The sequence below is a fragment of the Protopterus annectens genome, chromosome 4.part0 (assembly GCF_019279795.1).
Source record: "Protopterus annectens isolate FY-2018-M chromosome 4.part0, PAN1.0, whole genome shotgun sequence".
NCBI lineage: Eukaryota > Metazoa > Chordata > Ceratodontiformes > Protopteridae > Protopterus > Protopterus annectens.
Genome location: NC_056733.1, coordinates 587,710,981 through 587,725,552, shown reverse-complemented (window position 1 = coordinate 587,725,552; position 14,572 = coordinate 587,710,981). Strand labels below are relative to the sequence as shown.

At 43.0% G+C, this 14,572-nt stretch overlaps 1 protein-coding gene across 1 annotated transcript in view; it reads right to left on the bottom strand.

The window, feature by feature from the left end:
- SF3A1 (splicing factor 3a subunit 1) overlaps window positions 1-14,572 on the bottom strand; it is a gene marked incomplete in the record, with an annotated part of 443,164 nt that overhangs the window by 413,399 nt on the left and 15,193 nt on the right. Inside the window, 2 exon segments of the mRNA XM_044068523.1 lie at window positions 5,766-6,023; window positions 10,966-11,167. Of these exon segments, the coding sequence (XP_043924458.1) occupies window positions 5,766-6,023; window positions 10,966-11,167 (460 nt within the window).

Below are 14,572 nucleotides of genomic sequence, written 5' to 3'. Positions count from 1 at the left end.
GCAGCCACCAACATGGCATCCACAGGGGGACCTCTGCTCCAATGTGATCTCTCTGCAGGGGGACTCAAAATTTTGTCTGGGCGCTTGGGGATCGGCTCTATGGTGTCCGGTTCCTTCCAAGCCCTAGAGGATATAAGATCCACCAGGGGGTCGGGTGGAGGGGACACCCAAGAGGTAGATGGTCCTGCCTCGAACGCCTCAAGGAATACGGACTCGTCAGAGGAAGCCTTGGGGGCAGACCACCCACCTCTGATTTTGAGCATTTCCATGATGTCTCCAAAGGAGACATCCTCAGGAGGTGATCTCGGGGAGCCTTCCCCTTCATCCAAGTCCGTATCTTCTGTGAGACTCTCAGGGGAGTCTATGTGCCTCCTTTTGCACTTTGCCTTATGAGGAATCTCCTCGGGGGGGCTGTCCGAGGAGTCCTCACGGGCCATAATCTGTTCCACTGGAACTCCTAAAGGCGCTGAGGCAGACTGCCCAGAGGTCCGGATGAGGGGGGCCAGGATCAGATGAAAAGGAGTGCAGGAAGGAGCCGAAGCCAGGACCGGAGGCCTGGAAGCACTCGACAGTGCCCTCTCCACCGCAGCGAAGGCCGAGGGGGAGCCGCTCTCAGAAGGATCCGAGATCCGACTCCCGCTCGGATCCGAAGGGTGGATCGGGCCCGGCGCCGAGAACGTCAGATCCGAAGGACCAGTGTGCTCCGACCGGGACGGAGCCGACAGCACACCGAATCCCTCGGATCCAAAGCTCGGCCCACGGCTCCGAGAAGTCGGATCCGACAGACTCGAGGGAATAGTCGGAGCCGACGTGCCCAACACAGTCGGCTCCGACCTACCCCCGGATCCAACGTGGCTCGGCTCCGAGCACTCCGAGCCCGGAATGCGGGTCGGAGAAGGAGCTATATGAGCGAAAAAAGGGGGGGGGAGGCAAGAGCACTCCCATCTGCATCTGGGCCTGGATGAATCTCCTCATCATCCGGTCCATATCCGCATCAGACATGCTGAAAGTGGACCTCGACGAGGCCACCGAGGCAGACCTGGAGTGTCGCCTCGAGGACCTTGACGGGGACCGGATCACCTCCTCCTCGGGACCCGGGGAGAAACAAGGGGATCGGGTCCGAGGAGGAGGAGAACGAGAAGACTTGGACGGGGAAGCCCTCTTGGCGGGCGGGGCCGATGAAGAGTCTTTGGCCCGCCGCTTAAGGTGCTTCTCCCGCCGCTTCTCTTTCCTGGCCTCCCTATCCTCCGGAGCCGAAGTGGGAGGTTGAGTCCCAGTCGGAGGAAGGGAGGCAGGGGTGACCGCTACCGGGGGGGGGTAGCGGGCACCGAAGCAGCGGAGGCCGAAGCAGAGTCTGGGGGTAGAAGACCCGCCAGAACTAGCTTCGACCTTCGATCCTTGAGTGCCCTGGGGTTGAATGCAGCACAAATCACGCAACCCGAAGAGAGGTGTTTAACCCCAAGGCACCTAACGCACCGAGTGTGGCCATCAGCCGGTGAAAGCTTGTGACCACACTCTGTGCATTTCGAAAAAATTGCCTTAGGGGCCTCCAACATGTTAAAGTAAGCACACTCACTAGGCCCCTAATCCAGTCACACACACGCGCTACGACCAGCGGGGGAGGGAGAATTATACTAAAAAATAAAACAATTAAGATAGCTAAGTAAGGGGTAAACCTATCGCACACACACCAGTCACTCAGAAGAAAAATATAAAACTTTTTTTCTCACAAATGCCAAGAGCTCTAAACCTAGCTGTTGCTTTGAAGAGCGGAAAACTAGATCGGAGGTCAGTTAGGGCAGGCAGGGGATTATGGGTAAGGGGGAGGAGCTAGGAGCTCGCATCTATGCTATGTTAGAAGTTGCCGGCTCGGATCCGAGATCGGATCCGTATCCCACAGGTTGCTGACAAATGAAGTTCCTACTTCAGATGCTCTTTTAACATTTATGTTTTAATAAACTGTGTGAGGCATGCAGTAACACCCAGGCATTTATTTTTAAAAAGTGATATCACTTAAAAAGTTAACAGACTAGGTGGAACTCTGACCAAAATCAGCAGCACTTAAAATTTCACCCTCGATCGGAAACAGTAAGTACAACATGGCCATTCAGCATATCAGTCATTAAAGTGATTTTAAAACTGTAACAATTTGTACTTGCAGCTTTGTCTAGACAGCAAAACTCTTCAACACTCCTACCCAAATATTTTTCTTACAGAATTTTAAGAAGACTAAAAGAATGCATTTAAAACTTAATTTGGTCATCATCATCTTCTTTCGGCTGTTCCCATTAGGGGTCGCCACAGCGGATCATCTGTTTCTATTTCTTCCTGTCCTCTGCATCTTGCTCTGTCACAACATCCACCTGCATGTCCTCTCTCACCACATAAACCTTATCTTATGCCTTCCTCTTTTCCTGTTACCTGGAAGCTTCATCCTTAGCATCTTTTTCCAAATATACTCAGCATCCCTCCTCAGCACATGTCCAAACCAACGTAATCTTGCCTCTCTGGCTTTGTCTCCAAATCTAGTAACAGAAGGCGTGGAAGCTATAACTGGTTAAGTTATATAGTATACATTAATAACAGTATACTAGTATACTCATGTGTTATTCAGATATTAGTTAATTCATCACTTGTTTTTTAACTTTATTTTTAACACTCTGTTAATTTTATAACTTTCAATTTCAAGGCAATACTATTTTGTCACTATGTCTACGTCAATTTTAAAACTATTAATTCATTGTTTTTAAAAAAAAAAAAAAAATTACCATTTTTCCTCATACCACCAATTATTGAACTAATCTATTAATTAATCAATTAGAAGATGTATAAAAGCTTTTGTGTAGTGACAAGATTCATTCTGATGAAGTTTCCGGTGAGGAAATGAAAGCGCTCAATAGAACGGTTTTATTGTTTTGTGAAAATAAATTTACCCTGTTTATTTCGGACTGCAGAGTCTTATGAGAGGATTTTGTTACATCTGGAGACTATCGCTTATACTGTGAGATTGTTTATTACGGACTGCAGAGTCTTACGAGAGGACTTTGTTGTATCTGGAGACTATCGCTTACACTGTGAGACTGCCTATACTGTGAGACTGCCTTTATCGGTTTTCCTGCTACCGGGGAATTTATTTGGTTATTGGTTTTGTCTCCAAATCTTCCAACCTGGGCTGACCCTCTAATATACTTATTCCTAATCCTGTCCACCCTTGTCACACCCAGTGCAAATCTTAACATCTTTAACTGTGTCACACCCAGTGCAAATCTTAACATCTTTAACTCTGCCACATCCAGCTCTAACTCCTGCCTTTTTGTCAATGCTACTGTCTCCAACCCACATAACGTAGCTGGTCTCACTACCCCTCTTGTAGACCTTCCCTTTCACTCTTACTGGTACTAGTCTGTCACAAATCACTCCTGACACTCTTCTCCACCCACTCCATGCTGCCTGTACTCTCTTTTTCACCTCTCTTCCACACTCACCATTACTCTGAACTATTGATCCCAAGTATTTAAACTCATTCACCTTCGCCACCTCTACTCCTTGCATCCTCTCCATTCCTCTATCCTCCCTCTCATTCACACAATTCTGTCTTAGTCCTGCTGACCTTCATTCCTCTACTCTCTAGAGCATATCTCCATCTCTCCAGGGTCTCATCCACCTGTTCCCTACTCTCACTACAGATCACAATGTCATCTGCAAACATCATAGTCCACGAGGACTCCTGTCTGATCGTGTCTGTCAATCTGTCCATCACCATTGCAAATAAGAAAGGGCTCAGAGCTGATCCTTGGTGTAATCCTACCTCCACCTTAAACGCATCCGTCACTCCCACCACAGACCTCACAGCTGTCACACTACCCTCGTACATATCCTGTACCACTCTTACTTATTTCTCTGACACTCCCGACTTCCTCATACAATATAACAACTCCTCTCTAGGCACCCTGTCATATGCTTTCTCTAAGTCGACAAAAACACGATACAACTTCTGACCTTCTCTGTACTTCATCAACACTCTCGGAGCAAACATCGCATCTGTGGTGCTCTTTCCTGGCATGAAACCATATTGCTGATCACTAATCATCACGTCCCTTCTTAACCTAGCTTCCACTACTCTTTCCCATAACTTCATGCTGTGACTGATCAATTTAATCCCTCTGTAGTTACTACAGCTCTGCACATCACCCTTATTCTTAAAAATCGGTACCAAAACACTTTCTCCATTCCTCAGGCATCCTCTCACTTTCCAAGATTTCATTAAACAATCTGGTTAAAAACTCCCCTGCCATTTCACCTAAACACCTCCATGCTTCCACAGGTATGTCATCTGGACCAACAGCCTTTCCATTCTTCATCCTCTTCATAGCTATCCTTACTTACTCCTTGCTAATCCATTGCACTTCATGATTCATTATCCCCGCATCATCCGACCTTCTCTCCCTCTCATTCTCTTCATTCATCAACCCCTCAAAGTACTCTTTCCATCTGCTCAACACACTCTCCTCGCTTGTAAGTATGTTTCCCTCATTATCCTTTATCACCTTTACCTGCTGCACATCTTTCCTAGCTCGGTCCCTCTGTCTAGCTAATTGGTACAAGTCCTTTTCTCCCTCCTTAGTATCCAACCTTTCATACAACTCTTCATATGCCTTATCCTTCGCCACCTCTCTCTTTGCCATGCACCTCATCTCCTTATACTCCTGTCTACTTTCTTCATCTCTCTGACAATCCCACTTCTTCTTTGCCAACCTCTTTCTCTGTATACTCTCTTGTACTTCCTCATTCCACCACCATGTCTCCTTGTCATCCTTCCTCTGTCCAGATGTCATACCAAGCACCTTTCTAGCAGTCTCCCTTACTAGCTCTGCTGTAGTTACCCAGCTATTCGGTAACTCTTCATTGCCACCCAGTGCCTGTCTTAACTCTTCCCTGAACTCCACCTCACAATTACCCTTTTTCAATTTCCACCATTTGATCCTTGGTGCTGCCCTCACACTCCTCCTCCTCTTCTTGATCACCAATGTCATCTTACAAGCCACCATCCTATGCTGCCTAACTATAGTCTCCAATCTCCTTCAAACTGGCCCTCCTACATAAGATATAATCCACCTGTGTGCGTCTTCCTCCACTCTTGTATGTCATCCTATGCCCCTCCCTCTTGTTAAAATACGTATTCACCACAGCCATGTCCATCCTTTTCGCAAAATCCACTACCATCTGACATTCTGCATTCCTTTGTTTAACACCATACCTACCCATCACGTCCTCATCCCCTCTGTTCCCTTCACCAACATGCCCATTAAAATCTGCTCCAATCACCACTCTCTCACCCTTGGGTACAGTCATCACCACTTCATCCAACTCACTCCAAAATTTTTCTTTCTCGTCCATCGCACACCCAACTTGTGGAGCATATGCACTAACAACATTCATCATTACACCATCAACTTCCAGCTTCATAAACATCACTCTATCAGACACTCTTTTCACCTCCAAAACACTCTTAGCAAACTATTCTTTCAGAATAACTCCTATGCCATTTCTCCTCCCATCCACACCATGATAAAACAATTTGAATCCACCTCCAAAACACCTAGCCTTACTCCCCTTCCATCTGGTCTCTTGCACACACAATATACCAACCTTCCTTCTACTACTCGAAATTAGTAGAAACCATACCCACATCTGCAGTGTAGACTATCACAATCCCATAGGGAAGCAGATTCTGTGTTTTGATGCTGACTGAAACAATACTGTACCTTAGTGTACTGCTCCACCAGTTTGGTGAAGTAGTTAAACAAGCTGTGTTGTGGACGCAAAAAATCAAATTGATAGTTCCTCTGTTCTTTCTGCATGAGTTGTGTGAGAAACTGACGTCCATTGCGTGCCACAAATTGTGCTGTTAACTTCACTACATCCAAGTCAAAGGCAGAGATAGATGGGGGGTCAGCAATGAATTCATACTCTGGTGGAGGTTCCTTAGGAATGATGGTCTCCTGAATTACCTGGGCCTGCACCTGGAAAAGAAAAGAATGTTATACAGCCATTTAACTGAGATTTCACAAAACAAAGCTTTTATAGCAACCCTGCTATTTAAAAGAGAAAAGAGAGCGGACATTACAAACTTCTGTATGAATTATTTCCAAAGTTTGGTATGAATTAAAAATCACACTCCAAAAGACTTACTATGATCAGCAAATCTGACGTCCTTTTACAACAGCATCTTAGAATTACATGTGCAGGAAGTCATTCTCTGGACAAATTTACTTTGTTATGAACTCCTTCTCCCAAACAGATTTCTCTATAAAATTTATTTACCCTAACTTTAGGGAAGCAAAACAAACAAAAATAATAATCTCCAAGAAAATGAAAAGCAAAAGTAAACAAACTCGCTATCCAATTCCTCACCAAACATAAAAATGTAAAGGGTTAGAACATACAAATATTACTGCTGCGAATATGAATCAGTATGGAGTCCAGAAGCAATGTCAGACAGTTAAATCTCATGTTCAACAATACTATGTGTAACTGTGACAAATTTAAATTCCCTACTCAAGCACAAAAACAATGTCTAGTAAACACAACAAAATAAGCATGTATTTTATTATTATTATAATATATATATATATATATATATATATATATATATATATATATATATATATACATACATATAATATATATATATATATATATATATATATATATATATATACACACACACACACACACACACACACACACACACATATATATATATATATATTACACACACACACACATATAAATAAATATTTGCCCCCTTCGTGATTTCTTTTTTTTTTTTTTGCACGTTTGTCACACTTAAATGTTTCAGATCATCAAACAAATGTAAATATTAGACAAAGATAACCAAAGTAAACACAAAATGTAGTTTTTAAGTGATGATTTTTATTTAGTAAGGAAAAAAACTAACCAAACTTACATGGCCCTATGTGAAAAAGTAATTGCCCCCTAAACCTAATAACTGGTTGTGCCACCCTCAGCGGCAACAACTGCAATCAAGTGTTTGCGATAACTGGCAAGGAGTCTTTCACATAGCTGTTGAGGAATTTTGGTCAACTCTTCTTTGCAGAATTGTTTTAATTCAGCCATATTGGAGGGTTTCTGAGCATGAACCGCCTTTTTAAGGTCATGCCACAGCATCACAATTGGATTCAAGTCCGGACTTTGACTAGGTCACTCCAAAACCTTTATTTTGTTTTTTAAGCCATTCAGACGTGGACTTGCTGGTGTGTTTTGGATCACTGTCGTGCTGCAGAACCCAAGTGTGCTTCAGCTTGAGGTCACTAACTGATGGATGGTCATTCTCCTTCAGGATTTTTTGGTAGAGAGAATTCATGGTTCCATCAATCACAGCAAGTCATCCAGATCTAGAAGCAACACAGCAGCCCCAGACCATCACACTACCACCACCATGTTTGACTGTTGGCATGATGTTCTTTTTCTGAAATGCTGTGTTACTTTTATGCCAGATGTAACGGGACGCACACCTCCCAAAAAGTTCAACTTTTGTTTCGTCAGTTCACAGAATATTTTCCCAAAAGTCTTGGGGATCATCAAGATTGGCAAAAGTGAGACGAGCCTTTATGTTCTTTTTGGTCAGCAGTGGTTTTCACCTTGGAACTCTGCAATGCATGCCATTTTCGCCCAGTCTCTTTCTTACGGTTGAGTCATGATCACTGAACTTAACTGAGGCAAGTGAGGCCTGCAGTTCTTTAGATGCTGTTCTGAGTTCTTTTGTGACCTCTTGGATGAGTGGTCGCTGTACTCTTGGGGTAATTTTTTAGGCCGGCCACTCCTGGGAAGGTTCACCACTGTTCATGTTTTCTCCATTTGTGGATAATAGCTCTCGCTGTGATTTGCTGGAGTCCCAAAGCTTTAGAAATGGCTTTGTAAACTTTACCAGACTGATATGTCAATTACTTTGTTTCTCATTTGTTCCGGAATTTCTTTAGATCACGGCATGTCTTCCTTTTTGGGATCTTTTGGCCTACTTCACTTTGTCTGAGAGGTTCTATTTAAGTGATCTTTTGATTCAACGGATCTGGCAGCAATCAGGTCTGGGTGTGGCTAGTGAAATTGAACTCAGCTTTCCCAAAAATGTGATTAACCACAGTTACTTCATGATTTAACAAGAGGGGCAATTACTTTTTCACATAGGGCCATGTAGGTTTGGATAGCTTTTTTCCTTAATAAATAAAATCATCACTTAAAAACAGCATTTTGTGTTTACTTGGGTTATCTTTGTCTAACATTTTGTCTAACATTTAAATTTGTTTGATGAGCTGAAACATTTAAGTGCGACAAACATGCAAAAAAAAAAAATCAAATGAGGAAGGGGCAAATACTTTTTCATTGCACTGTACGTCTCATCTAAAAAATACAACCGCAGAATGGTTAGCAATGAATCTGAAAGGGAAGTGGGGACTGGGCAACAAGGACACATTAATCCAAACAGCAGCACATTGTAATTAATAGCTATCATTCAATCTTTCCCTTCTTTCCCTGTTCATCTAAGCAGGCTTTAAGATTAACTTTCTACATGCTATAATTCACTACTAAAAGTTCACAAGTGTGTACTATGCCACAACCACTGGAGCCCTTTTAAACGTAGCCATACATCTCAAACCTCTGACAAGATCTAGTACCCTTGATAAGTGTATGCAGGGGCTTAGGAGATGAAACACTTACAAGCAGGGGCCTAGGAGATGAAACATTTACAGGCTGCCTCTATGTCCATTAGAGACACAGGTACCAAACCATGGATGAATTTCCTGTTCCCCATCCAACTGTCTAAGTTGTATGTGAATTTGGTTAGGGAAAAAACTCTGCTTCACATGGATGGACAGCCTGTTACAGAGAAGGGATAGTTTCTTGGATACATACACCTGTCTCTCCAACAGGTCCCATTTATAATCAAACCAGGTTTAAGTTTTTGGAATGGGTAATTCTAGTGTCGTTTGTTTTGCAGATATGCAGGAGGTCCATCGGGGTGGGGTCCAACAATGCTTTGTATGCTGGGCAAAAATCCTCCCTCAAAAGCCAATAGGAAACAGAATACATGGATAGGACTATGAGGTGGTTACGCAGGACTTGTTACTTTCTAGTATTCTTTTAGTGAGAAATCTCAGTGGACATTCCAACTGTTGGATGTGCCATATTAGGTAAATACCAGAGGGGGCACTGTACTCAATGACAGGTCTGACAAATGCTGAATACGTTGGAACAATGACCTCCCTGGACCTAAATGCCATATCCTTGTAAAGTGGACAACACAGAATGATTTCCTCAGTACTGTAGGCACACAATGGTCAAAGGCTAGATTACTGTCTATGTGTGCCCCCAAGATCCTGACAACTGGGTTGCTCATGGGGTGTTGTTGTCAGTATGATAGTTACCAGGGATGGATGACTTCCAAAAGGATACTACTATGTATTTCTTGGCATTTAGTTTTAGTCCATGGTCCTGACACAAGTTATTTGCCTGTGTCTGCTCTTCCTGGAGAACATTAGTATAAGTGAGAGATTCTATATCTTGCAATTATCTGCAAATTTGGTCAGCCACAGGCTGTCATTGTCCTTGACTTCAGAGAAATAGATGCCAAAAAACAGCTTTCCCATGACCAATCCCTGAAGGACTCTGCTTGTGACTGGCCTATTTGTAGAGGTGGACTCCCCAATTCTAACTTCTTGGTTCATACCTGAGCCAGCTAGCTATCCACTGGATGACAAAAGGGTTTACACCCAATCTAATGAGCTTGTCAACAATGTCACAGTGGGGTACTGCGTCAAATGCCTTGGCTAGAGCAAGGAAGGCAGTGTGAACCATTCTGCCCTCATCCATTTGCTTTGGTGACCATTTCAAATAAGTCCACGAGGATAGGTAGGCATGACCTACCCTTAACGAAACTAAACTGGATTTGCATGACCTGCCCTTGACGAAACCAAACTGGACTGGGTCCAGTACCTGGAGGTTTCCCATGTCATCACTGATAACTCTTTCCATGACTGTACATACGAGCCTAGTGAGACTTACGGGTCTGTAGTTTCCAGAGTCTGTAGATGGCCTGCCTTTGTGTAGAAGGATGACGGCTGCTGTTCTCCATTCGTGAGGAATGAAGCCTGTTGGGAGGCTATGGCTAAACTGCAATTCCATAGGGCCTGATAGGTCACATTTCATGTTATTTAGGAGGAGTCCAGGGATAACTGTCTGGGCCCATTGATGCAATGTTCTTGGCCTTAGAGACAGCACTGAAGACCTGTTCCTTTGTGATAGTGTGTGTGTGTGTGTGCGCACACATCTACATACTAATGTTTTTTGGCTCATTGTTAAACTAATCTTCTTCTTCTTTCGGCTTTTTCCCAGTTAGGGGTCGCCACAGCGGATCACCTGTCCGCTCATGATTGGCAGTGGAGTTTTTACGGTGTTGAGTTGCCAGCCCGGCACCCAACCTTCCACAGAAGGCACACACATATGCACGCACACATGCCTAGGACGAATTTAGAGTGTCCAATCCACCTACAGCATATCTTTGGGAATGTGGGAGGAAACCGGAGCACCTGGAGGAAACCCATGCGACCACAGGGAGGACATGCAGACTCTGCACAGAAGGCACCCCAGCCGAGGATCGAACCAGAGAACCTGTTGCTGTGAGGGGGCAATGCTAACCGCTGCACCACCGTGGCCGCCCTATCGTTAAGAAACTAATAACATCACTATTTGATTTACAGCACATTGAATTTCTCCAACAAAGTGTTTAGAAAACAGATGAGCTCAAAACAGTTCTTCTGCAGGTATACCAGCAAATGAAAGACAACATGGGAACAAAAATGCAGATGTGCTGTAACTCAAGCCATACTACATACAAATGCCTTTCAAGTACACGGTCTCTCTAACAAATCAGTTCATTTCTCCTACCTTCTGTGGCAGCTGCTGTGCAGTCGACTGCTGCTGCATGACCTTAGGGATGGCTGCTGAGGGCTCCTGCCCTTTCCCCTCCTTGAATTCATTGACCTTGTGACGGTAATATGCATGGTATGGATCATTTGGGTTCAAGAAGTTGAACTTGGGATTGTTTATCTCATTCTGCCGAATTCGCGCTTCAAACTCAGGTCCATTTCTGAAAAAATTAAGAAAAAGGACGAGAACATTTCACAAATACACCACAAAATGCAACATACAGGAATCTGTAAATGCATACACGTCATCGTATGAGCAATGCACATGAGATATACAACAGAAAAAAAAATGTTTTGCAACATGATATGGATATGTATGTACAGATCTAACCATACATAAAATATGTTAAGATATACAAAACGTATGCAAGAAGAGCTCACACTTGAGCATACAGCTGAACTTCAGGGAGAAGGGGGCATGCAATCCTCAATTCTTAATATTATGCAGTAAGGTCATAAGACTGGTGTTCATATAGCAGCATAGGTGATGAAGGAAGCAAGTGGAGAGGATGGGGGTAAGTGGCCAATACCAGCTTCCTCATTCTGGGAGAAGGGATGAAACTTGGCTCGCTGCATTGCTGACACCTGCAGTAATGTAGGTGTATCAACAGCAAGTAGGGTCTAGTATGCATGTACTGCAAGTGGTGGGCCACTTGGTCTGGAGGCTGTCTAATTCAACTCTCAAAGGCAGAAACTGCAGTGCTACCAAGATGCTGAGGACTGGGGATAGGCCAGTCTGCATAGATTCTGCAGACTGGCCTGCTCCCTAACACCCAATGTTCACCTCCAACAGGCAACAAATGGGCTGGAGGGCTCTATTAACAGCTAAGGAAAAAAATGGGTAATTTGGGTGATGGAAAGGGAGCCAATCGTGCAAATTAACAACAAAAAAACACAACACAGTAAGGTATGTGGCCTCTTGTGGGAAACCAATGAACATGATGGATGTTATCTCATGTTCTTTTTGAGATTCCAATAACTGCATCTGCGATCCCTGAAACATTAAACTAAATGTGCACATCTTAGGAACTTAGAGAGACCACAAACTCAAAGTAGCAACGATATGGAAGTGCAGCACACCCACTAGAAAAACACTTTTAATGGCTTTATCACAAGTTTTAAAAATGTGTCATCTGTTAAGATATTTTTTTTCTATTCATGACAGCAGCAGTTACAAGTCACACCCTTACAAAAGGAAGCTATGTTCTTTCTGGTAGCCTATGACCCACTATGTACAGTACTTCGGTGTACTATAAGGAGGAATTTTTTAGACTCGTACAGAAAAGCTGGCACTGTGCTGGCCACCATCCTTAGCAGGGAAGCAAAATACAAGCTGAATATATCAGTAATACAACTGTACACCAAACAGTGTATTACTCAAAATGCATGGTTTGGAGTGGGGGACTCCTGCAGTAGGTGTACAATTATGCAGTGACACACAGGACTGCAGCACATTATGACTCCATCCCTAATGAGGACACGTCCCTTCACGAACATTGCTTCATTTCTTTATTACCAGCTTAATCAAACGGTGGTAGAGAGGGGAGCCACAGCCTATTCCAGCACCCAATAGGCACGAAAGCATATCATGCACTGGGCACTAATCCAACACAGAAAACAGACAAACATGTACATAAAACCTATGACAACTTACAGGAATTCAAATTCACCTGCAGTATGTCAAGTGCATACTACACTAAATGTCATCACTCATGACAATACTATTTAATTTCTAAACATTTCACTGGACAAAGCTCTAGCAAAATTAAGTGAAGAATTCATTTAAAGTGGTTCTGAATTATAAATGAAAGTTAAGACCTTACAGCAACACTAGATTTGGGCTGGCAGTGCAATCCTTATTACCCATCATATCAAGTCAAGCAGCACTTAGCCTGGTACAAAGAACATTCCTAGGCTACCAAGCCCTTCCACCTTTTAACAACGTAGAGGTGATGGCAGCTCTTCAACTGAGATCTCAGAAGCTTGCATCAAGCAGGAGCCAGAAATCCCAAATGCAACCAACAATACAATTCTTGAGAGACTGATGTTCAGGCGAACTGCAATCAGGCTGGGGAAAAGAGGGAGGTAATGAAAATGGGCATGGAACTGCCAATGCAAATTTACCATTACAGTAAGTCTGCAGCTGAAATATCTGGTACTGGATATCCAACCTCATTACCTACAGGACCAAGTCCCAAGTTAACCTCTTGGATGGATCCTCAAAAGGCTGCTTCGGATGACGGCAGCACCCAAGGAAGACCTGGATCTGGAGATTCTCATGGCCCTGACACAGTGGATCCACAGTTCAGTCAAGTAAATTTTGCTACATTTTCACAAAGTTTAAAGGAAAAATATGCCCCCATCTGCACTTTAAGTCAATCATTCAATTTCTGTTCCTCCTACAATAACATTCCAATATGCCTTACTTACTAGAAATCATCCTATACTTTATAAAACATTTACTTCCTTATGCTGAAATCAAAGGAAGGGAAAACCACTAACATCTTTTAAGCTTAACCTCTCATATGCTTTAGCAGAGGAATCTCTCCACCGGCAGGACATACATCAGACAACAGGAAATCTGTAGTTTTTCCTGTCAGATACTTCCTACGGCCTTACATAGGCAGTCCTCAGCCTTGCGTATATCAGAAGCTGCTATAATGTGTGCAAAGTGTGGTGGAGCTTTTTTCTGCTGCTTTTGTTGCAGAAAGGAATTGAAACAGTATCAGTGCACATAAATGAATGCTTTATAGACAATGATGCACTTTTTATAAGCATTTTCTTTAACTGCAACATCTTTATAGAAAGTAGTGTTCTAGTATTATGCGCGCAGCACACAAAACAAGTGGTAACAATACAACTGAACTGAAAACATACTGTGTGTTAAGATATTTGTATCTCAGTAAAGAAAAAGACATCTCAATGTACACATTTAAGAACAACTCTGTCTTTCTTGTACTGTGCTGCACTGCACGTACAGAGATAAAAGTACTATTTTGCAAACACATTAACAAAAAAACAGCAATCACATTTCTCCAACATTCACGGTAAAAAGTCACCTTCCTGTTGCAGACACTGGTAAATATCAGAATACATTGTCTGATGTGTCACTTAACAGTTCCTGCGTTTACAGCGACAGCTTTTACACCTCTTGAAGAGAATGGAGGATGTTCGGTCAAACCTTTAAGGACTAGGAATTGACAGCCACAGATAAAAACTGCACTTCAGCTATTGTACTTTGTTGTGGATTTATGACCTACTGTAAATATGTTACAACAACTCTGAGAACAATGGTATTCAAGTTCCAGTAGCTGTGCAAAATGCATATGACTCACTGCCATTTTCTTTAAATGGAAGTAGAACAAACTTATTTGTAGGTTTCTGGGAACTAGGGGACAAAGTGATAGAACGAGATCAAGTTGTTATGGCAAGGTCCATGGATCCCCATTTTATGGAAAAACATAAAAAGCACTTGAGTGATTGCGATGCATTCAAACAGCTCAAAATACAAAAATATACTGAAAAAATTGAGTTCCACTGTGGAACTTTCCTTTAATGCAACTCGA